At 39.0% G+C, this 24,569-nt stretch overlaps 1 protein-coding gene across 1 annotated transcript in view; it reads left to right on the forward strand.

Moving 5' to 3' along the window:
* The window catches only part of stk32a (serine/threonine kinase 32A), a 62,901-nt gene that overhangs the window by 28,379 nt on the left and 9,953 nt on the right, over positions 1 to 24,569 (forward strand). The window contains exons 5-10 of the mRNA XM_030746540.1: positions 6,484 to 6,521; positions 12,805 to 12,894; positions 15,266 to 15,369; positions 17,810 to 17,926; positions 19,017 to 19,142; positions 20,515 to 20,643. Of these exons, the coding sequence (XP_030602400.1) occupies positions 6,484 to 6,521; positions 12,805 to 12,894; positions 15,266 to 15,369; positions 17,810 to 17,926; positions 19,017 to 19,142; positions 20,515 to 20,643 (604 nt within the window). The remainder of the gene's footprint in view (positions 1 to 6,483; positions 6,522 to 12,804; positions 12,895 to 15,265; positions 15,370 to 17,809; positions 17,927 to 19,016; positions 19,143 to 20,514; positions 20,644 to 24,569) is intronic.

Here is a 24,569-nt window from a genome sequence, read left to right on the forward strand (position 1 = left end):
AGTGAGCAGATACAACACATCCAGATCACCGGAAAATACATACTGGGAATTATTTTTCAAAATGACTCCAAAGAACAATGAATAGGTTTCCAATATCCCGGTAGTGATTATGTGGTCATAAAAGGATAAATGGTAGGGTAAACATTCTCTGATTCAATGCTGAGTCAAGGAAAAAAAATATCCTGTGAATAGAAACACTGCTCTTTTCCCTAGACAACATTAGTACAGAGCCGTCTGACCTACTTTTGATTATGACTATGTGGGATCGAAAGTCTTCAGTTCGTAATTGCTGGGTAATTCTTTTATGTACTATTTTTTTCATGGATTAGTTCATTCCTTAAACTGAATGCAAATGAGAAACTGGGAGTATTGATTCTGACTGGTCAGTGGGTTTTGTAGTCCCTAGGTTCATAAAATATCAACAGTTCTTTTGGAAACTGTTTTTATAAAGGGCTCAGCCCAATCAGGGTGTGAAACTGTTCATTATATTTTAAACAAATGAACTTTATATTATTAATTTAGTTAGATTTAGCTTGACTATAACTGTGACTTAGATGAAGATCTGACCACATTTTTTGAGTAACCAGCAGATATCCTGGTAATTCAAATGTATTTAGTTTGACTCACATTTTACGACCTCATTCACAGGTCATAAAAAAAATTAGAAAAAAACCCCAAACTATCTATCCATCCATCCATCCATCCATCCATCCATCCAGTTTCTTCCACTTATATGGGGCCAGGTTACCCAGACCTCCCTCTCCCCAGCCACCTTTGCCAGCTCAACCAGGGGGACCCCAAGGCATTCCCAGGCATGGCCAGCCGAGAGATATAATCTCAACAGAGTGTCCTGGGTCCGCCCCGGGGCGTCCTTCCAGTAGGACATGCCAGGAACACCTCACCCAAGAGGCGTCCAGGAGGCATCCTAGTCAGATGCCCGAACCACCTCAACTGGCTCCTCCCAAATGGCTGTGCATACTAATTGTGCATACCGAATGACTCCGGGAGTATGGCTCCTCATGCTCCTGCAGCACCTCCCACAGAATATCCTGAGGGACGCAGTCGAATGCCTTTTCCAAGTCCACAAAACACATGTAGACTGGATGGGCAAACTCCCACACACACTTGAATATCTTTGAGAGCATGAAGAGCTGGTCCACTATTCCGCGACCAGGACGAAAACTGTATTGGAGGACAGACCGTCCTTTCCAGTACTCTGGCATAGACCTTTTTTGGGAGGCTGCGGAGTGTGATCCCAAACCCAAATCCCAAAAGAAACAAACAAAAAGACACATGCTGCAAGCATATCACTTAAAACTGACCTTTTTTTTATACTTGTTCCTGGCCACTTGATTATGGGCTGGAGACCTTCCTGTTTCGCCTTCATAACTGCTTTAGTTCTTTGTGGCATAACTTCAAAAAGGTGCTGTAAACATTGCTTAGAGATTTTGGTCAATACTGACATCCCATTTCTGCTGCAACTTTGTTACATACATCCATGATGTGAATCTCTCATTTCACAGCATCCCAAAGGTGCTCTATTTGATTGAGGTCTGGTGACTGTGAAGGTCATTTGAGCGCAAGAAACCAGTTTGAGAAAATTTGACTTTTGTGATTGTTACCAAAAACATGCCAAGAAAATCTCTGCCATATCACAACACCATTATGACTAACATGAATTTTTGATACAAGGCAGGATGGATTCATGTTTTCATGTATTTCGTGGAAAATTCTGACCATACCATCTGAATGTCACAGCAGAAATCAGGACTCCTCAGATCAGGGAACAACATCCATTCTGCTTTCTTCCACTGCTGATGTACAATTTTCTATGGATCATGTGAGTTCTTGAAAATATAAAGGGAATACGGTCAAGCTCATTAATACTGACTGCTCATTAATATTGACTGCCCAAAGACAAAGTCATTCATGGTCATCATCATCACCATCATCGCCTCCTCTATCTCAGCAGCTTGGCTTTTCCCATGCACCAACTCCTAATGAGACTTGCTGCTTTGCTTTATCTCTTAAGCCAGGTATCTCGACCCCTGCTGCTCCTGTGGCTTCACAATGACAGCTTGGCCTTTAGCAATAAAAGATGCTCCTGTGTTCTCACTTGCAGCATGCTTTTTTAGCAGCGACAAATGCCCCTCCTCCTCCCCTCAGTGCCAGCCTTTGAGGCAAATGTCAGCTAATTAAGGGTTACATGGTCGACCTTTCTTACCCCCACCTGGGCCTGTGCCACCCGATCTGCCAAAGCACCCACAAGCCAAGCCTAATGCTACAGGTTGTCCTTGTCTGTAAGAGTGTTCAACACACACAGATACGCACACAAAGCCACACAGAAAGCCCAGGTCAGTGTGGCCTTTGATATGCTGAATCCTGCTGTGTTCCTATAGGCAAAAGACATAATTAGATGAGACACCCACTAACAGTAAGGATGCACAATACAGTATGTGTTTCCATTATGTTGTGATGCACTGAAAAACTCTAGATACAATTATGCAGTTTAATGCCTTTCATAAATTGTATCACACTGTTGCAAATATTGCCAGTTTTTGTTCAGGATTGTGTAAGATTTTATTTTATAATACTGATGAAACTTAGAATGGTCCTACTATTATACTGTTTCTAACTCACATTATGAAATACACTCTTATTTTTACATCAAAAACAGTTAAGTCAATTGCTCGTGTTATCCAGATCCCATTCAATGTACACACAATAGGCTCCTCTTAGATGTCTTCATTTAGTAAAGTTGAGTGTGTGAAAAAGAATGCTGCCTGACCATCAACCAGAAATGGAACATTTGAGAATGGCTCTGAATATTGAATATCATTGCATTTTAGAGCTGTAGGGATATGTTCCAGAGACAAGAGAACAGAGTGAAGCTGAGAACACGCTGTGCCCTTCCAGTCTTTGGATCCAGTCTGCAGGCACACGACTGCATCATTCTCACACAGGGAGGATGGTAATTAGCAGAATATGACACTGTGACGCTTTACGTTTGTGCTTTTGTGCGTACCTAAAGAGTTTAGGTTTCAGTGTGTTGCCAGAAGGCACCAAGGTGAAAAGGTGAAATGCAAGGAAGTATGTAAGCACACAGGATATTAGGAGTAGTTTAAGTGGCACAGATAGTGTCATAGTGTGGAAACGACAGATGACAGTATCAAATACAGATCAATGAAAATGAGGAAAAAGAGAAGAATAACAGTTCTCTGAGTTTTAAAAAATGTTCTGGCGGGACATCATTGGGCGCTGAACTGTTCTTTGAAGTGTTTGATTGTCATCAGGGCTCTTGGGGTTGTTGCAGCCTTTGTCACTGTAAAAATTTGGGACTCCACAATCAGTGCTTCTCTGTTAGAATTAATTTCCCCTTTGTCAGTTAACTTTCTGCAGTTCTGTGGTGACTTTTTACTACACATTACTTGGTGCTCTTTTATTTTTTATTGAGGAAGCGATAAAATCACATTATATATTGCAACAAAATCTCTAAGCAAAATTAATCAATGTGATAGATGAATAATTTTTCTAGTTTAAAAAAAAATAAGTAAAATATATAACTGAAGGAACAAAATCTAGGCTTATACTGGAAGCAATTTTTTTTCTCCTTGTTATATTTATTGTACTTTATTTCATTCCTATTTTTTTCTAGATTAAAGTTGAAAATAAATGCTTTGACTGCCCAGTAGGAGTAGAAGAGGGCTATTTATATTTAAGTACCAGTCCATTTATCATTTAACTCAAACTCCACAAATGTGTACTGCTTCAGCAGGGCAGTGAGGTGTAACTGTGGTGCTTCTGGATGCTGTTGATGAACACCCACCAGCCACTGTTAGTTACGCCGGTTCAGCTGCTCATTAACACAAATATCTAATCGGCCAATATCATGGCAGCAACTTGGCGCATTTAGGCTTATAGACATGTTCAAGACGCCCTGATGAAGTTCAGAATGAGGAAGAAAGGTGAATTAAGTGACTCTGAATGTGGCATCATTGTTGGTTTGAGACAGCCTGGTCTGAGTATTTCAGAAACTGCTGATTTACTGGGATTTTCCCACAGAACCATCTATAGTGTTTACAGAGAATGGTCTGAAAAAAGAAAATATCCAGCAAGTGGCGGTTCTCTGGATGGAAGTGGCTTGTTGATGCCTTGTATTAACAGTCCAGATTGGTTGTGGTGATGTAACAGTGTGGGGAATATTTTCTTAGCAAATATTTTCTTTGGGCCCATAGTGCCAGTCGAGCATTGTTTAATACACTACAGCCTACCTGAGTATTGTTGCTGTCCTTCCCTTTATGACCATAGTGTTCCCATCTATTTTTGGCTGCTTCTGGCAGGATAAATCACCATGTCTCAAAGCTCAAATCATCTCGAACTGGTTTGTTGAACATGACAGTAAGTTCACTGTACTCAAATGGCCCGTTCAATCACCAGATCTCAATCCAATAGGACACCTTTGGAATGTGTTGGAATGGGAGATTTGCCTTATGGATGTGCTATAATGTCAGACCAAATCTCTAATGAATGTTTCCAGCACCTTTGTCATATTCCTGGGCTTGTTGCTCAGTGTTTCTGAGTTTTGGACTCAGTGGTTTGGTTTATTTAATATTTCTGAGACTCTTGGTTTGCTTTGTGGTTATCTTGTTTGTATGCTTAATTACATTCTCAGTTCCTAGTACTTCAGTTAAGTTCTCCTTCTGTGTTCCCTTCCTCTTGTTCCTTGACTCCTGTGTTATGTTCATTCAGGCGTCTGTTTTCTCTGTGAGCCTGTCTTCGTGTGTTGTGTTAAGTCTGCATTCCTGTCTCCATGCTCAGTGTTTCCTGTTTTACTTTGTTGGTCTTTGTCAGTGGTGTAGTTCAGCTGTGTGTTTCCCCACTTGTCTCCACTTTGCTTAATCACCCTTTTGTGTTGTCTCCCCCTGTCCTTTGTCAGATCATCTGCTTATGTTTTCTGTGTTTCCAGTGTTCAGTGAGGTTTCCCGGTGTTTTGTTTTCTAGTTCTTGGTTCTGTTTTGGGTCTCAAGTTTCCCATTGTACCTGCCATCAGTTATCAGATAAACAGCTCATTTTCTGTTAAAACCCTGTTTGCCTCCACACCTCCTGCATTTACGTCCTTACAACCTTCACACTCCAACCTTGTTGAATCTATGCCATGAAGAATTAAGTCAGTTCTGAAGGCAAACAGGGGTCCGGTCCAGTACTGGGAAGGTGTAACTAGTGCATATCGTGTTAAAGAATATAAAAAATGTGCCCAAAAACAAAGAATCTGGTTGGAAATGGGAGAAAAATAAATATATGACCAGAAGAAGCTGTAACTTTTGGAAGAGTCTCAGTCAGCACCTGTTCCCCTTCTCATGTTTCAGCTACTCCCACAGCCTAACCTGATGTTCCCTCTTCTCTATTCATTTGTTCTTGTCACACAAAGTAAAGCTTCATCCTGATGTATTGTATATCCATTTTTGTCATTAACTTAAGTGAAATGATTCAAATAGCATTCTCCTCCTGTGAGGTTCTACGTTTGATGACCTGTGCATTTCAGTACGGGATTATTCTTTCTTGCTCGTTTTTTTTTGTTGTTGTTTTTAATTTATTTTTTTAGAACTGCAGATATGTGGCTTGTTTAGAATAAATAGAAGAAGAATTAAGTAATTAACATGAGTAATCTAAGCTCCCTGGCAGAGATGACAGTGCCACCTACAGATACTCAAACGTCACCAGCAGCAAATAAGACATCAGAGTACCACCCACACTGTTTTATTCACAGGTGAACTGTGGGAATTGCAAGCTTTGTGTGCGTATCATAGTAGATGACGCAATAAACCAGAGTCTAGGACTTCACAGATTACTACCTTAAAGAAGACATTATTACATAATCCCCGTGACTGCTCTAAAATGATGACGACAGTAACGTAAAAGTGATATCCTCACTTGGATAGAAGTTGGAGATGTGATTTTTTAATATTAATATGTTCTGATAACTGTGACTCTGCTGTGTTCCAAACCAACTTCTTTAAGTGTCTTATGAACAAAACTCTCCAACTTTCCGTCTCCTGATTGGATCTCCATTGTCAGTCATTTTTAAGCTGGATATCTAACAAATAATCATACTTGTTTTATATGACACGCAGTGTCACAGCACAGCAATAGTCTCATAAAATAGTTAAAATGTAGCAGAAATGAAGAGACATGCCTGAATACCTTTGTAGAAGAATTAAGCATACAAATGTGTCATGTTAGTTTTAGGCTAAAACCAAATTGTATAAAACTACTCTTCTCATACATTTATTTTACTTTATAAATTTTCAGTTTGCACCTATTCCCTCAGAAGCTAGAGTTTGCAAATCTCAGTTATGCTTGTTCTACAAACAGTGTTGCAGATCTGCACTGAAATTGGTAATATTTGTGATTTACAAACACTACGTGATTCAGATTGCAATACTGAAGCACATATTAATGTTACTGTTCTGTGTCCCTTTTCAGAGACATCAAACCTGACAACATACTGCTGGATGAACATGGTGAGATGCCTTATTTATTTAGAGTTTCAATGAATTCATTTCACTGAATGAAATTCACCCCCCAAAATAAGTTGTTTTTTTTTGGTTTTATTTTTTTAACCATGTGTTACGGAAATTTGACCTAACTTGACTCACCATTAGAAATTCAACACTTAACTGCTTCTGACTAAGGATTTCATCCAACCTCCGACCTGTGGGATCACAGTTACACAGATTAAAGTAGCTGCAATGCTCAGAGACAGCTTTCACAATCACTGCCTGGATAGGTCTTGCGGCAAAAAGCAGCACAAAGAAGGAAAAAACCTCTTAACAGGGAAGGCCTGCACAAGTGAAATCTTATGTTTTGTCTAAACTATCAGTCTGAGTTGGTTGAAGTTCTGTGACATTTAGGTGATGTAAATTTTTTCTTCCTCTCTGAACTATGGGGTGGAATGAAATGGAGTGATGTAACAGGAGAGTGGAAAACAAGGTTATATTCATCATGTCTTCTCTCTGCTCTAAAAGAGAAACCTACCCAGAATTATTGATAAAGTCTCGTCATAAGTATTAGTGTCACCCTGAGTCTAATATAAATAAACATACGCACATGCACAAATGTAAAATGAGGAAAGAGAAAGTGAGATCTGTGTGTGTGTGTCAGAGGGATAGAATTATTGATAAAGTATCATCATAGGTTTTAGTGTAAGCTCTCAATTAAGATAAGTAAATGCTTTTTTATTATTTCATATTCCTCACTTTGAAGAAGAGAATGGGTATTTGTAAGTAAGGCAAAAACAGGCTCATACACTGCTCAAAAAATTAAGGGAAAACTCAATCATGATAGTATAACACAAAGTCAGTTAAATTTCAGGGATATCAAAACAGATAGATATGAAAGAGCCTGGAGACAACATGGCAAATGTTATGCTACCTGCAACTTCATCCAGGTGTTTTGGCGAGGCATATCCTTAGCAAATGCCAGTGGAGCTGCATGGTGCTGAGCAATGAGAACAGGTCACACCAAAGGACATCAGGCTCTAATGCCACCTTCAGTCAATTTAGTCAGAAACATGGGCATGAGCAGCCTGCTGGAGGTCATTTTTCAGGTGCTTCTTCTGTTCCTCCTTGCACAGAGGAGCAGATATTGGTACTGCTGCTGGGTTGATGACCTTCTTCAGCTCTCGTCGTTTAACAGCCCCTGTCTTGATATCTGCTCCACTCTCTTGAGACTGTACTGGGAAACACAACAAACCTTCCTGTGAAGGATGTGCCATCCTGGAGGAGCTGGACTACCTTTGCAACCTGAATGGGCTGCAGGTGCCTTTTCATGGTACCATTAGTGACAAGGACACAAGCAAAAAGCAAAAGTAGAGAAAAATAAGTCAGGAGGGTTAAGGAGAGAGCCGTGGTCTGTGGCCACCACTTGCAAAACCATTCGCATTTTGGGAGTTGTCTTGTTGCCTCTCTACTGCACATATTGTCACTTTCATTTGCTCCAAAGCAGCTGAAATATATTCAAAATAGTTTATGCTCCGTAACTGGACAGATTCATATCCCTGAAGTTTAACAGACTTTGTGTTACACTGTGTTATTTTTCTGAGCATTTTATTTGCTATTAAATAAAACACGACATTATTAATTCTTTTATTTACCTAATTAATTAGCATTTGTTTTATTTCATGAGTCTCTCCTGTATTTTGCTGCCATAAAAGGTCATGCTAGTTTCTCTCCTGTATTCCTCTGCTCTCTGTTTCACCGTATGTGTTAGCTGATGACTGCCTGTTACGTGGCTCTAGATGCAATAATGGCTTTAAATGTGACTTAACAGGGACAGCACTTATGGTGTTTGTCTGCTCTTGTAAAACCACTGTTTGTCAGTTTGTTATCATTACAGCAAAGTGTGTCTACCAGTGCACTGCTGATATTTAAATCAGTGGATAACTAGTTAGCAAACTACAGTGGAGAATTATTTCCCTTGGTTTGAAAACCAGCCTGACATCAAAGTGTCCATTCTACTCATATACAGTAGCATAGTAGAACACCCGTAATGTTTTCAGAGGGCACGGGGCAGCTGCTCAAGAGAGCCAAGGGGATATGTGGGATGGCAGCCCTGCTGTCACAACAAGCGGACAAAGAAAGACAGAGAAAAAAAAAAGAGTGAGGCGAGGATACGACAAAAAGGAGGAAAGTGATGAACAAACATTTCTGGAAAGATTTATCAAAGGAGGAAAAACAGAAAAGACATAGACGGAGACGCATGCAGGAAGAAAAGAGATAAAAGAGAAAAGCGGAGAGAGAAAGAGAGAGAGAGCAACTGAGCGAGGGGAAAGAAAAAAAGGCAGCTTTGTCAGCTACTGCCTAATTTCCACGGGACAACAGACGTTCACTTGTGGTTCCTGTCTGTACGCGTGTGTCCTTTAAAACTCAGTAAGCACTTCTCTCCTCGTCATGCATTCTGCCCACACTCTCGTTTTGTTTTGTTTTTTTGGGTTTTTTTTCCTGCACAGACCTTTGGTTTACCTCCTCACTGAAGTCTAAAACAGCATGAGGTGTCACGGGGGGGTAACAAGCTGTTTGCTTCTGCATTTTGAAAGCTGGAATTGACCTGTGCTCCTGTATCCCTCTGGGAGCTGCTTCATATAGAGAAAAACAATTTACTCATGCACATGTGATGTTGCTTCGTTAAACAGCATAGCACTTAGGATGCCGAGAGAAGCTCTGGGAGGAACAGGTCTATTTTATCCACTGTGAGCTTGTATGCGTGTTTCCTACAGAAACAGACACGCAGTTCATTAAAAGAATATCGTGACTGAAACCGTGGGTCTCTTCTCCAATACTAATTACCTCTGCATATGTGTGCCACCTCAGCTCTCATCGGGCTCATAAAAGGTGGTATGGGATCTTTCTGCTTTAGAGAAAGCAGGCAGTTTTCTAGCTAATACATTTAAGCAAGAGAATTACACACCTTCCCTAGTCTGTGTCAACTTTAATAGCACAACGCCTTCATAAAAATATCACAGTGCTTCAACCTGGCGAGAACTGGTTTTTACCTTAATGAGCAAAATTTATAATTAGTGTGCTTTTGGCTACTTTGCCAGTCTCTGCATGTGCTGAGTGAAGGCAAAGCATGTTTCCATAGAAAACTAGAAGCACTCAGAGAGCGCAAACCTCCGCCAAGGCCATAGGGTCACTGACGCCGTAATACGTTTATCTAAATACTGTGAAATAATCTTTCATCTTTCCCAGACAACAATAACCCCCTATCCCGCAATAGTGAAGAATCCTTAAAAAAATTCCTGGATCCAGATCGTGATCCAGATCACCGCCAAAATGTAATCACTTCTTCCTCATGTCATTTCCAACCACTCCACAAAATTTCATTGAAATCTGTTCATAACTTTTGGAGTAATCCTGCTGACAAACAAACAGACAGACAGACAGACAAACAAACCAACGCAACCGAAAACATAACCTCCTTGGCGGAGGTAATAAATATTGGCTAAATAATGGATTCATTAAATTAATTGACAATTTTGTCAAAATAACTGCAAATGCTTAAAGTTTTAAGGTCAGGTTATTTCATCATTATTGATCTAACAGCTCAAGTGCCTCTTGTTCATTGTGCTATTATGTTGCATAAATCTGATTCCACAATAGCATTTAAGCATAGAAAAGGTGTCACCTGCTTATAGTTTTTGCACACTTCATTTGAGACAACCCAATACCTATGTCACAAAGAAAGATTGCTACATTAGCTAGATAACTGCACTGGCCGAGCAAAGCCTGGAATAGCTTATTTCAGCAGACTTCAATCCATGTTCCTGTTTTTGGCATTACCTCAGCAACAGTTCACAGATCAAAAAGATTATAACTGCAAATATTTCTGATGCAGAAAAAAACCTTTTTCGCTTAAATGCTTTCAGTGTAATATTAATAATAATAAAATACTGAAATGAGGTACCAGTGCTGAATTAGTTGAGGTTCTAGATAGCTGTGTTAAAAAGAAAGAAATGCATTGAAACTGAAAACAGTAACTGGTGAGGAAATGTCTGGTTGCTTGCATTTCATTGGCCAGTGCACATTTTGCTGGATGATGTCACTTTTTGGCAAAAGTTCCAGCTTTATGCTGTATGGCCCTGGAGTAACATAACTGGGGCTACAAAAATAGACCTAAGAAATTGATTTGGGTACATGTTGTGAGGTACTGGTAATGAAAGACATGCTAAAAATAGAGGGGATATACAGCAGCAGGACACAACCTAAGCAAAGCTTGACAGTTGTGGTGGTAATCCCATAAAACACGTTAGATAACTAAGCCACCAGGCGTCCTGCCGAACCATTGTTCAGTGGCCACTTAAACACTCACAAGCAGGGACAGTGGGAATGGTACTTTAAAATAAAAGAATCACCCAGGGATCCACTTAAGCTTAACTCATAATGGAGCCCACGAGTCAAGCGCCTCTACTATATTAAATCCGTTCACTGCAACCGTTAAGTATTCCACAGATGCCTGAGTGTTGTGATGTTCCAAGAGCAATGCATTAAAATCCTCCTTAACATGACCAAAAATAGATTGTTGATTTCAGAAAAAAAAAAGAGTAGATATACAAATACAAATACACACACCTCTATTAATAGATGTGTGGTGGAGTAGCTGAACACTTCAAGGTTCTTGGTTATCTGTATTTCACAGAGGACTTAAAGAAAGTTCAGAAAAGACTATACTTAACACCTAAGAAGCTAAAGTCCTTGGCCAAGTTATTGGTAGCTTCTACAGGAGGAGCAGTAGGAAGCATCTGAACTCACAAACCGGTGCATGGCTCAAGGTGAGGTGTCTGCAGAAAACCCAGAGGATACTAAAAGAATGTATCCACCTCAGCCGCAGCCTGGTCGCCATGCGGCCACCGTTCTTCCAACTGATCGAGAAATTCCCGCTACTGTTCCACACCGTATCAGTGGTTTCCTTCTTCAGGCTGTGAGACTAAGCTGAATTCATACTCCACATTTCACCACTAATAATATCTTTATTTTTAGAATTATTATTCATTTGTCATTTTTTTGCTTTTTTGTTAGTAGCAAAAAGGGACTATTCTGCAATTTTTTTTACAGCCCTGTACAGCATAATAATTACTAAAATGAATCTTCAGTCTTGAGAAATTAACAATTAATAATACCGTGGCAAACCCATTAGTCTAAAAGCATCTGCTACTGGTCCTCAGAGACTGTTCTCATCCTTAAAGTCGACTCAACCAAAGACATTTGAATTGACGAAGCAATGGAAAATCCCTGTTCTCAATAAAGCTGTTTTGAACTGGTCTCAGAATGAGTCTATTCAAAACATCGGTTTTTAGTTCTAGATAATTTTGTCTTAGCAGCCCAACATTTTGAGGACAGCTGTCTTTTCCCTTCCCACTCCTGCAGTCTAATTCTCCTGTCCTAAATCTGTCTTCTGTAAGGCAAAAAGAGATGAAAACAGAAGGCAATAACTATATGATACAGGCAGAACAATGCATGCATCCATCTATCTAATTTCTAACTGTGGATCCATTTTAGGGTTGCAGAGGTCCTGGACCCTTTCCTAGCTGTCCTAGGGTGAGAGGTGTGGTACACCCTGAATAGTTTGCCTGTCCATCACAGGGTTAACGCAGACAACCACACACACTCTCAAATTCATACTCACAGCCAAATTAGGGCCACCACTTTGCCTAACATGCAGCCACACAGAAAAGCCACATCCACAACCAGGAGCTTCAGGCCAGGAACCGTCTTTCTGGGAGGTGACAGTGCTAACTACTGCACTACCCACAGGAAAATACAAAGAAAAACAATAAAGCCCTATTCATACTGAAGTATCATTTGAGTGTCAACTGATATTTAAGCTCTGCTACCTATCTGTCACAGTTATCTGACCTCATTAACAGAGATCCTTTGATAATGACAGGATACCAAATATTCTTCCCTGCGCTTTAGAATATTCACAAACCAATATCTGAAAACATTTCAGACTGCAAAGAACACAGAAGTGTGAAGAAATTACAGCGTATTGCAGGGGGAAAGCTGTGGGATATATCCACGAAAGAAAAATACATTTTAAACAGGAATTCTGACACTTCTTTTTTTTTTATTTTTAAAAATCCTATATCAGTAGCTCGTGTGTGATCTTTGTGCATTTGCAGGTTATCAGGTACCCATGTAAACAATCACTCTGTGGCAAAAACTCTTGCACTCTCCCTCAGTTAGTATGGCGTACACACAGGCAACATTCAGCTGTCATTTGCGGTAACATAATCTCTCTGTTCTTTAGGGCACGTCCATCTAACAGACTTCAACATCGCAGCCATCGTAAAAGACGACCTCAAAGCAACATCCATTGCTGGAACCAAACCATACATGGGTAAGAAAATGAAATTTTGATATGAAGAAGCTATTCCAGGAAACAGTTTGAAACCAAGACCTTTAACTTTAAGAAATCAACACAATTCATCTTTAATGTTTGAAAGGTAGTTGGAATTTACAGTTAGAAAGAGAATTGAGCAAATGCTGTTCCAGGGTCAGCTTTGAGATTCAGGTGTTAGTTTTAAAGATAACAAAAAACACTGCCTTGGGCAAATTAAAAATAAAAATAGATTTATTTAGGACTGACATTTAAATAAAAATGATAAAGAGATGAATGATGGATTGATGGGCACACAACTGAATAAATAAAAGTCCTAGTTGTCAGGATATCTTCAAGTTAGTCCTTATCATAACTCCTAAATCAGACTTAAGTGGATTCAGCTGCAAAGGGCCGTATGAATGATGACCATGTGTTTGTGTGCACTCAAAAGGGGTGTGGTTTGTGTGCTTTTTTTTCTTTTTTCCCTGATAAATTGTGCATTCAGGTTATAGAATGATCTTGCAACAATGTGCGACCAGATTTCAGGCGAATACTCTGTGGTATAATAGATAATTCATGGCTGCTCTGGGGAAAAGAAACGCACCCTCCACCCTTTTAAGAGCCTTCAGTAGATAAGCTGCACTTTTTCCTTTTCAGCAGGAAGGCAGAGCAAACCTAAAGGAAAGGTGGAGGGTTTATATGAGCACGCGTGTTTCTCAGTATAAGTTCCTCACAGTCTTGGTTGTCGTATAGATAAAGATTTGCAGAGGAAAGGGTAAGAGATGAGTCACAGAGGTTTTTTTTTTTTTTTTTTTTTGTACTATTTAAAATCATAGATGATTAGATGATTCACTTCCACGGGGGAGAAAAAAACAATTTTATTTAATTGCTTGTGTTTTTCTTAACCTGTTATTCATTACAGAGATGATCTGATGCAATATATTCCAAAGATGATGCCAACAATTATTGTTTTACCCCTGGGAAAAAGTATGAAATTGATGTTTTCCATCACTTAACCTTAAAAAATATTGGTTTCATCTCTTCTGTGCAATAAGGGATACACTCATGCAAAATTTTTCAGGTCTAGTAATGTGACTTATGTTACTGTTACTGAATAACACTTAATTTTTATGTAAACATTCAGGGTAGAAGATACTCTGTATCTGTAAGATCCAAAATGTCCAGTGTAATAAGCAATAAAGCTAATGAGAAAATTCATAAGCACAAAAAAGAAACAAAAGAAACAAAAGAAAATCAACATATTTCAATAAATCAACATTTAAAATGGCATTTAAAAATGAAAATGCATATTTTTGTATAAAACTGAGTATTTCATATTTGTCAAAATAATAGCGCATATATATATATATATATATATATATATGTATATGTATATATATATGTATATATATATATGTATATATATATATATATATATATATATATATATATATATATATATATATATATATATATATATATATATATATATATATATATATATCGCGTATCACATGCGTAAAATATTAATGTAATACATTTTGCTACTGTTGATTTTAAACACATGTATGACTACATTTTCTACGTGATCTCATTGCAATACTTGTTAAGATTTCTTTTTTACCGTATTTTTCGGACTATAAGGCGCACTTAAAATGCTTACATTTTCTCAAAAATCGGCAGTGTGCCTTATAATCAGTGCGTAATCTGTTAACATCTGATGTCTATATGTAATATAGTAACATTGAAACTATTCTTTGCTCATGAGCTCATGACTGTATTTGAGTAAAATGTACTTTGAACTCAAAATATTTAAATTTAGTTGCCACTAGAATAGCTGCCAATTTCTCTGGGAAAAACAGAAAAAGATTTTTGCCTCGAATACATAGCCTGCCATACCGACAAATTTGAAAGTACATAGGCTAAACATGTTTTTGCATTTCCTTTTTTTAAGTTATTAGATACCACTAAACTAATCTGATTACATTGAAGATCACTTCTCTTTGAAATGTAGTAGGTTAGTATGATTTTTTTTTGTTACTGTTGCCCCCATCTACTCTTACAACTCTCTGATCACTCTGACTGATTGCACTGAAATAAATATTCAAGTCTTTTCCTTGTCAGTAAAAATATATCAGCTGTACTTTTAGTTAGTGCACATATATATGTTCCTTTGACCAAAAGATGACAAGTGTATTTCAAGTAGTCTCTGAGTTCAAAAGGAAAATGTTACAGCAGCACCAGTTTCCCCCTATTTCATGTTTGAAAGGGCCTATAGTTAAAATCAACTCAAAATAGTCCAAGAGAGGGGAATCAAAAATTTTAATAACATAAGATGTTATAAGATGCTATAATGTATTATTTATGTTGGTTTTTTTTTGCCCATCAGCACCTGAGCTTTTTCAGTCCTTTGAGGGGTCCCACCCTGGCTACTCCTTCTCTGTTGACTGGTGGTCATTGGGGATTACGGCCTATGAGCTACTAAGAGGACAGGTAATTTAGAAGCATACAGAGTCCCAGCACAATGTCTACATCACAGGTTGCTTCTGACACACTTAACTGTGCTCAATAATGCAAAGGCTAGAAAAACCCTGTAAGTAGTTTAGACAGCCTCTGCAAAACAAAAGGAAGATGGAGTTCTAATTGAATTTTACGTTTAAGTTGACCTTATTGGAAAAGATGTTTAATTGTTTAGTCATGGTGTGAGACGAATCGCTGCAGGAGAGCGAGAAAATAGAATCTGAGTTATTCTGAGAGCCGTATAATTGGAATTGATTTTTTTTTAAATAATATTTATTTATTTCGTGCAGTTCCCATCTGGAGAGTTTAGTTCTGATGTCATGGAAGTAAATACAGAACATATTGTTTTTTCCTCAGTCTTCCTACTCCATTAGACTGAGTCTTAGAGCTCAAAGCAGCGTGTTTGCTGTGGACTCGGACTGCAGCTGCACAGCATCATGTCATAATTTAGGAGGATTACACAAACTACTGTAACCTCCATCTGTACTGACAAGGATGCTAAGTCCTTGAAACTTATCTGGAAGTCTCACAAACTTTTCCTGAAGTTTTCTCTTAACATTTCAGTGCAGTCTCCTCTCACCCACCTACCTTTAACTGTTCAAAGTTATCTTACCTCATCACTTTTTTTTTTTTTGGTAGTTGACACCTCTTTTGGTGAGGTCTCTACTCCCAGGAGGCTTGAAAAGGTCAGGTATGACGGAGCCTTTTTAGAGCACTATGACCCGACCATCTTCTGTTTGGTGTCATCAGTTCTGCCTCTTTAGAGGATTCAAGGGCAGTCTGGCTGCTTCTCAATACTGAAGAAACTCACTGTACTCTTATCTGGAGCACTGAAATAGGAGGGGGGATGAGAAAACACCTTGTGGAAGGATAAACTTCAGAACTGGATGATCATACCAGCTGCAACACATGTGCTTCTATCTCTTCTTCTTGATATAAAGTGTTTCCATGATAAACGTGTCTATATTTTATACGTTATATTTGAGTCCTCTGGAAGATTATTTCTGCACGAGGAACATCTGTTCTCACAATATTTCCATAACAATCACTTTCCACTCTGCTTTCAAAAAAGGCATTCTGTCCTCCTTCTGACCTTCGAGCTACATGTTCACTCTGGCTGAATTATCTTCTTTCAACCCATTAACCCCCCTCCCCCCATTACCTCTTCTGATTTTTTTGTCCTTTATCTGACCTCAGAGCTACATCTTCATGCTGCCTTCATCATCCCACAAAGCTGTGCTTTTTAAACCCCTTCATTTATTCAGCAGAACATTAATACTGAGAAATGGCATAAAGCGACAGACTAACTTCAGTTCTGTACTTTCATCTTCACCAAGCCAATACAATTTCACCTCACCTGTCTCCTTTGGGTTTTAGCACTTTTTTTTTTGACTGACACATTCTTACAACATCCATAAAGCAAAAGTCAGTTTCTGGGTGTTAAAAACTGGTCTGTTGGATGTGACAAACTCTTTGCCTGTTTGGAGATCCAGCTCACTGTAATCCACCTCCAGGTTATCTTTTCAACTTCCATTCTCTCCCTTAAACCCCCTAACACTTCTCATTAAATTCAATCTTTACTTTTCCCCCTGGGTTGAACCACTGGTTGAATGTACAGGCAAAGTAACTCAGCTTCTGCTGAGACTGCTGAATCAGTCACAGTTACTTAGCCTTTTTCCTCCAGCCTCAGTTTTTTCAGTTATATCAAAGTTCTTCAGCAGAGTGTTGGTTAAAAAAAACTGTGCGTGCCTTTAGTTAGTCTGATCCAGCTTCATCTTGTTTTGTGTCATTCTGGATCCCTAAAGTGTATCTATAGAGGTTTCTTCCATGATTTAATGTGCACACTGCTTTATAGTTGCCCACCAGTTGTGAGGAACAATACTGTATGTGCTACCCAAATGACTGATGAGTGGTTCTTGCTGTCACTAGGTAAATTCAGTGGGATTGCTTTGGTCACTAGCACATTGCTGTGGTCGCCTGCAGTTTACATGGAAAATGGCAACTTGTTTGCAAACGCTCTAGCTACTAGCTGAGCAGTAGTAAAACCTGAAAATGCGACATAAACTGGAAACGAAAAACCTTCGCCTTCAAAGTAAAAGCTGTAAAAGTTGTGCCTCAGAGCCAACATATTTAAAAAGGTGGAACTTTTGCTTTGAATGCAGACGATCTCTGTTTCCAGTTTTTGTTGCACTTTTCATAGTTTATGCAAGCTACAGGTGACTGCAGCAATCTGTGCGACCAAAGCGATCACAAGGAGGTTTTTGCGAACCAGTTAGGGAATACACATTTTTCCCTAGCGGCCGGTAGTTGTCATTCCCACTGACTGGAAAGGAGTGCATGTGTGAAAAGGTCTCAGTTTGCCAGTAACACCTTATCTCCTCACCCATCCTCTGCTCTACTTTCCTTATTTCAGAGACCATATGTGATGAAATCCAGCACACCAGCCAATGAGATCCTTCAAACCTTTCACAAGATCCACCCAAGTTACCCAACAGCCTGGTCTTTGGAGATGAAGTCTCTTCTCAGAAAGGTAAGTTAGTAGCAAATGGATAAGAAACAGCAATATAAATACAGGTTTAAAAATTATGCATTATACTATTTATTCCTTTGTTTCTCCCGGTATCCTTATTAACCATTGGGTGTCTTTGCTGCTTTGTATGACTTGTGGCACGTTGAATTTTTCTCCAGTGTTGGAAATCTTTATCTCCTCTGGGAAGACTATTATCCATATCTGACACCAGCACACTGAGGCTGGAGAATCTTAATTGGGGTGGGGGGTCACTTTCATTGTTGCAGTCTTACTTGCATACAGTGCGGGTTTAGAATTCCAATCGACTACAATCAGTATTCAAAAACTGAAATTTGTGTTGTAGACAAATGACAGTGTTGACTGCTAGGCGTCACTTACGTGCATAAATCTAAGGTACAATTTGAAAAGCTGCTAAAACCAACGATATAGAGACACAGAGAAACAGACACAGAGAAGCATATACCTCTGTGTATGTGAATAAATACTATAAATACCAATTAGAATAGCTTGCATGTTATTGTTTGAATTTCATGTAATTAGTCATTCAGCTGTCAAAAGTGTGTTTGTCTTGTTGCAACGCTAAAAGATTCACTGCTGTTGTAGGACTTGGGTTTTATCTTGGCAGCGATCCACTGCAGTCAAACTGTTGCATTGCTTCGTGCTCAGACTCCTCGAAGCTCATTGGCATTCTGGTTGCATGTGTATATGTGTATGAGGGAGTGAGCAGGAGAGAGAGAGGAGAGAGATGTAAAGAATGTGAGAATATAAGGGAAGAATTTTGTGCCCAGTGAATTTGTCCTTCATCTTTGATCCTTCAAAGCCCACTGTGTTATCCCATCCCCAGTAGCTTTCTGTGGGTTTCATTTTTTCCTCCTCCTTTTGTCTCCTCCCTCTTTCACTCTCTCTCAAGCTACCTCCTCATGTCCCTTCTCGAGGACCTCTGCGACCCCCTTTGTCCCTGTATCCTCATTCTCAGACACATCCTTAAGGCAAACATGTGCTCACGTCTCAGTGGGACTCTGTTCCTAACTTTTCAGCCATGCCTCCCCGTGGACAATTGTTCTTACTCTAATCCCTTTGTCACCTTCAGTTGCTGTGCACAGATGTCCAGAAGCGCATTTCCTGTCTAGCAGAGCTACAGGATCTGGACTACATGTCAGACGTCAACTGGGATGCTGTGCTCAGCAAGCAGGTCCCTCCAGGTTTTATTCCAAATGTGAGTGCTAGAAATAAGCTCAGCACTGTGACAGTGTGGTACACAGCAAAATGCTCACATCTGAATGTTTTATTTCCGTTCTGGATTATGTAGCTAACTAAAGAACATTAAACATTATTTTAATTTGAAGGAATAAACAAACAGACATACCGTGCTGTAAATAAGCCATCCATGGAAGTTAAATTACCTTACAGTTTGGTAGAGTATGATAGCATGAGTTTGTTCTTTAACATCTCAGAATAAAAACACCATCTGTTCCTGACAGCAGTCCTCCTTCCACTGCTTTCCCACATTTATTTCCATACCGGTATTTACCCTAAAGCAGCAGGATGTTGGTATTGAAAGATGAAGATGTAGCCACTGTTCAGCAAATGTTTTCTGACCAGTCTATAAACACTGCCCCCTGCTGGGCTGAGCTGGATCAACTACTGCATGTAGACATCCAGGCAGACTGGGCAGATGCAGCGTAACACAAAGGCAGCCATATGTCTAACAGCAGCTAAATAGTCAATGGGTCATTATGGCAAGTTGGATAGATGTAATAATGTCATTAGACAGGATGCCAAGCTGCTTTTCTGGCAAGCTGATGTGCTATCTTCTGTAATGTCAGGTTCTTACAAAGGTTGCACTGATTTACTGCAACCAGCTGGTGACTGAAGGGTGTAAATGAGAATCTACAATCAAAGTGCAAAGTAAATTTGACAGTCTCATAGAAGAACCTTCAGAAAAAAGAAACTGAAACACATCAATCATTAAGTAACTAAAAAAAGTCTCCTAAAAGGTGATAGTAACTGTCACTTCTTTGTGCAAAATCTGAATAAATGGAGAATAATGACTGTTAGGAGTAAATAGTCAACTAAATGACTTTATCTAGTTTCAGTCTATAGCACAGCAGAGCAGCTGGTATCCCCAGTGGTCAGGCTACCACAGCAGAGGAAAGGCACAGAGGATCAATGGGGAATTGACAGTGTCTTTGTGTTTAATTATAGGCACATGCACAGTCTTTAATGAGGGGAAACTCAGCCCTTATGTTTTGTTTCCTAACTTTATAGCACTCGGCCTTTTTTATTGTTGTTGGCTTGCTGCAATTTGTGTATCACATTTTACGGTGTTCGAAACCATTGTTGAACATGTCAAATTACATTAATGTATAATCACTGTAATGGAGGTGTCAGATATTTAGTGGTACAAGACATTTGGTGGTACAAAATCCAAAATGTTTCTCATTCTGTTTCTATTTCCAACACAGAAAGATGCATTACCATTTGCTTTTTGTAAACATTTATATAACACCTCGTAGCCACTTCTGCCTACACCCTTTTCCTCTTCCCTTTGATTAAATGTGTATCTTTATTTGATTATGTCACTATAGAGGCGGAGACTAAACTGTGACCCCACATTTGAGCTGGAGGAAATGATCCTGGAGTCCAAACCACTTCACAAGAAGAAGAAAAGGCTTGCTAGAAAGACCAAGGACCATGGCTCAGATGGATCTCCACAGGTAGGCACACACAAAGTGTAGCTAGCATATGTTTGACATTGATGTTTGATAATTCATTTAGTGTTTACATTTGTGTTCATTTGAGGAAACATTTCACTTGATTTTTGGTTATCTTAGCATGTTTTTCCCTCTCAGTGCTCATCATTATTCATCAAATAAGGCTTTGCACTGGTTTGATTTGGCCCAGTTGCTCTTTAGTTGTCTTTTAAATGTGTCTAAAGAAGGGCAGGTTTTAGAGTTCTGTTCTCTCTCACCTTCAAAAGGCCGTTTGGCTGATACGTGTGTGAGGAATGTAAAGAGAGCAATCACACAGCTGTTTATTCATTTTAGCCCCACTACATAAATCAGCTGTTGTCTTGTGTGTTTGCACAAAGCAGACAGTAAAGGACTGAAAGGTTAATCACTCTTTCCAGTGAGAACATAAGCATACACTTTTTTCATTATGACAGTAAGAGCCCTGAGGGATTAGACATATAACTATCACACTAAAAATAAGATGCGTACAAACTGCACAATAATGTGTGTTGGATATGTTTGCTGTCCTAAAATATTATACCACACCACAGAAAAATTTCCAAAACACTTGACACACAACCATTACAAAAGGCACACAACCTAACCTGTTGCGCACATGTATACACCCAGTGCCATTACAAACTTACTAAGTTTGGCTCGACGCTCGCCCTTTGGCACAGTGGTACAATTTATGGAACTCTTTTCTAATAGAAGTGAAGCAATTTGTGCAGTCTAGACTCCAGAGCTCACTCTTTGCCAGCTTGCAATAAGAAGTCAGAGCTGGCCCAAAGTGCACCATGTTTTATCAAAGCTGACAGTTGCTTGTGGAGGCTTGTCTAAGTGTGTATATCAGTAATATCTCACTGTGCAGCCAAACAGCATTTCTAAACACTTGGTCTATTTTGTCAGAGGGAATGTCACCTGTTCTAAAGAAATAATAGTAGTAGACTTTCAAGGAAATGTTTCTTACGTTTGTGGACACAAGAGGAGCAACAATGTAAGGCTAAAGGGAAGCAACTGTAACCTTATTTAGGCAATATGAAATGTAGGGCAGTGACTCCCAGCCAAGGTACCACTGGCACTGACATGGGTAACATGAATGATTAGCTGTAAAAAACAGAAACTGCATTTTATTTTCGTCACTAAGTGCCATGAAATGAGAAACTCCTTGATGGAGCCTGGCTGACATAGAATTTTTAAGACCGGTGTCGATATTTAGTAATGTTAAAAACTGATAGCCCGATATGTTAACCAATATTTTTGGCAAAGCATAAACAGATTTTCCTAAAATTTACTGCATGTAGTTATTTGTTAACTTATCCACGCTCTCGCCGACTGCTCGGATCAGCTGGTTGTTGTTTGAGGTGTTCCAAACATGGATGTTGTGGACTGGGATGTTGCAGAGCGCTCTCTGGTGAACAAACTGTGTAGCGTCAACAGTCATAATATGGTTGAAGGGTATTTCTTCTGTCTTTTCTTTACTCTTGAAATTTTCATTTTAAAAAATCTGTTAAAAATGCCTATACAGATAGATCAGCAAATAGCTAATGTCAGCTGATAACACCCGTCTGCCTCCTCTTCTAGATAGTTGTTAAAGGTAGGGAATGAATGGTAATTTATGTGGGTACATTAGATGAGAAAGGTTGGAAAAACACTAGTTTACAGCGCTGTCAGTTCAATTCAGTTCAGTTTTATTTATATAGCACCAAATCACAACAGCAGATGCCTCAAAGTGCTTTTGTACGATAGCATCACCAAACAGCGGGGCATTTATCTTTCCGTTTAAATTGCTTTCCAAATACATTAGTGCCACTTGACATTTTTTATAAATGGGCTGTTCAGAATATACAATTCTTGTTGTTATTTCAGTGATTATATTTGCATGCAGTTTTTGATGTTTGGAGCCTGTTCAAAATGATGTGACCAAACACCCTTTTCTGGAATCATATTTTGCAGTGTGTGCTTGTCTGTCAGGGACTATAGTCACTTTATGGTCTATAAATATCAGCTTGTGTTTGTGCAGTGCTTTACCATATCCATTTACTCGGGGCTACTGGGGCCACTTGTGATGGATGCATATAAGAGAGAGACAAAAAATAGTGAGTGTTTGATATATATATGTGTGTGTTCATGCGTGCGTGTGTGTAAGAGCGAGGGTCTGTGTACCATTGCTGAAGCACAGCAAATCAATATTGAATGAAGAAAACTGCCCTAATGTCTGTTCCAGCTCCTCACTCATTACCCCGAAGTTGGTCTATATTCTTTTTGCATGTTCCTCCTCTCCTCTCCTCTTCTCATTTTCCTCTTCTCCTTTCCAACCTTTGCTTTCCTCCCCTTTCCTCTGTATCCCTGCACAATGATATCTAGATGTCATTCTAACATTTCCCTATACAGAAAAAGTCCCATTCCTCATCCATTTTTCTGGCTGTGCTTTTATCTTCATGCCTCCCTCTTCCTTTCACTGCCTTCATAATGTAGCATGGAATTAGTTCAGTTAAATCACTGATAATATACAGCAGAAAATTGGACTGCTGTGAAAAAATAAATTAGCACAGTCAAACATACAGAAACACACACCTCTTTCCTAATCAGAGCTGTCATTCAAGTTTACTGCGTGCATGAGATAAACTGGAAACTTGATGTATATAATTAATTTGTGTAATGTGCTCAGGGTCGCAGTTGTTTTGCTGCTCAGTATGTTCTCGCTGTTTGGACACGTGTCTCTCTAGGTTGTTGTTGCTATTTTTGCAGCAGGTTGTTACTTTAGCTTTGCTAGCCCAGGTTTTTTTTTTTTTTTACAGTGTTGTGGTTGTGTATGTTGGTGACATTGTCTTGCATAATAGCAAGGAATTTTTATAAGTATTATATGGTTGAATTGATGTCCTACAGTATGTGATTACTGGGATATTGCAAGGAGGTTTCTAGGCTGTTTGAAATGCCTGCTCTGGTGATAATAAGTTGTTCTTTGCCATAATGGTTCAGTGGCTATATTGGGTGCCACATGGCTGCATTTGTGAGCTGTTTGTTAGCATTTTTTTACTACAGAGGCTATGGTGAATAATTTTAAAATGAAAAATGACATTATGAAATCGATTATATTAATGTTACAGAAGTCTTTCAAGTGAACATGGAGAGAATTATCACCTACAGTACTGTGCCAAAGGCTTGAGTCACCCCTATTTCTTTATATGTTGCTTCCAAGGAACCAGACTTTCTTGTAATTTTTTAAAGTGGTCTTGAGCAATTGTTCTCTAGGCTTTCTGAAGGTCTTTCATACTTTTTCTGATCTGACCTTAAAAAAATAACATCAGCTATTTCGGTATCATGTACACAGTAGTACCATGGAGAGCTACACAAAGAGAAACTAGCCTTAAATGCCTTCTCGCCATGGGAAAGGCTGTCTTTAAATGACATTAAGTTGTTCACAGGGTATATAATCATTTTTGTGCTTTCAGTACAGAAAAAGAGCAATCATGTTCAAAGTGAGGCAAAATTTAAGTAAGGTCAATTGTGGGACAAATTTGATCTTTTTCTCAGTTATTTCTAGTTACTCTCAATTATTGCTTAAAAGAAAATAACATTTAATGAAAATGAATGTGTAAGTAAACAAAAGCCACATAGAAGTAGTGAAAAAAACCCCACTTAATTAGTGTTAGTGTCAGGTAAATCGATGGGCCCGTGGAAGAGGGAGAGAGCTGCGTGCGGATCTGAGGATGCAGCTCCATGTGTGCCACGGCTTAAAAGTGCAGAGTCAGAACTTGGCTTCAGTTTAATTCTGAAGGAGTATCATCAGGAGCAGTCAAAAAGATGTAGTATAAGAAGTACTGCTCAGAAGGATTGTACAGCAAAGATTTTTACACTTAGCAGTTACAGCCTGAGATGAAAATATTTGTCTGCACTCTTGAAATTAT

Source organism: Archocentrus centrarchus, chromosome 14 (genome assembly GCF_007364275.1).
Source record: "Archocentrus centrarchus isolate MPI-CPG fArcCen1 chromosome 14, fArcCen1, whole genome shotgun sequence".
NCBI lineage: Eukaryota > Metazoa > Chordata > Actinopteri > Cichliformes > Cichlidae > Archocentrus > Archocentrus centrarchus.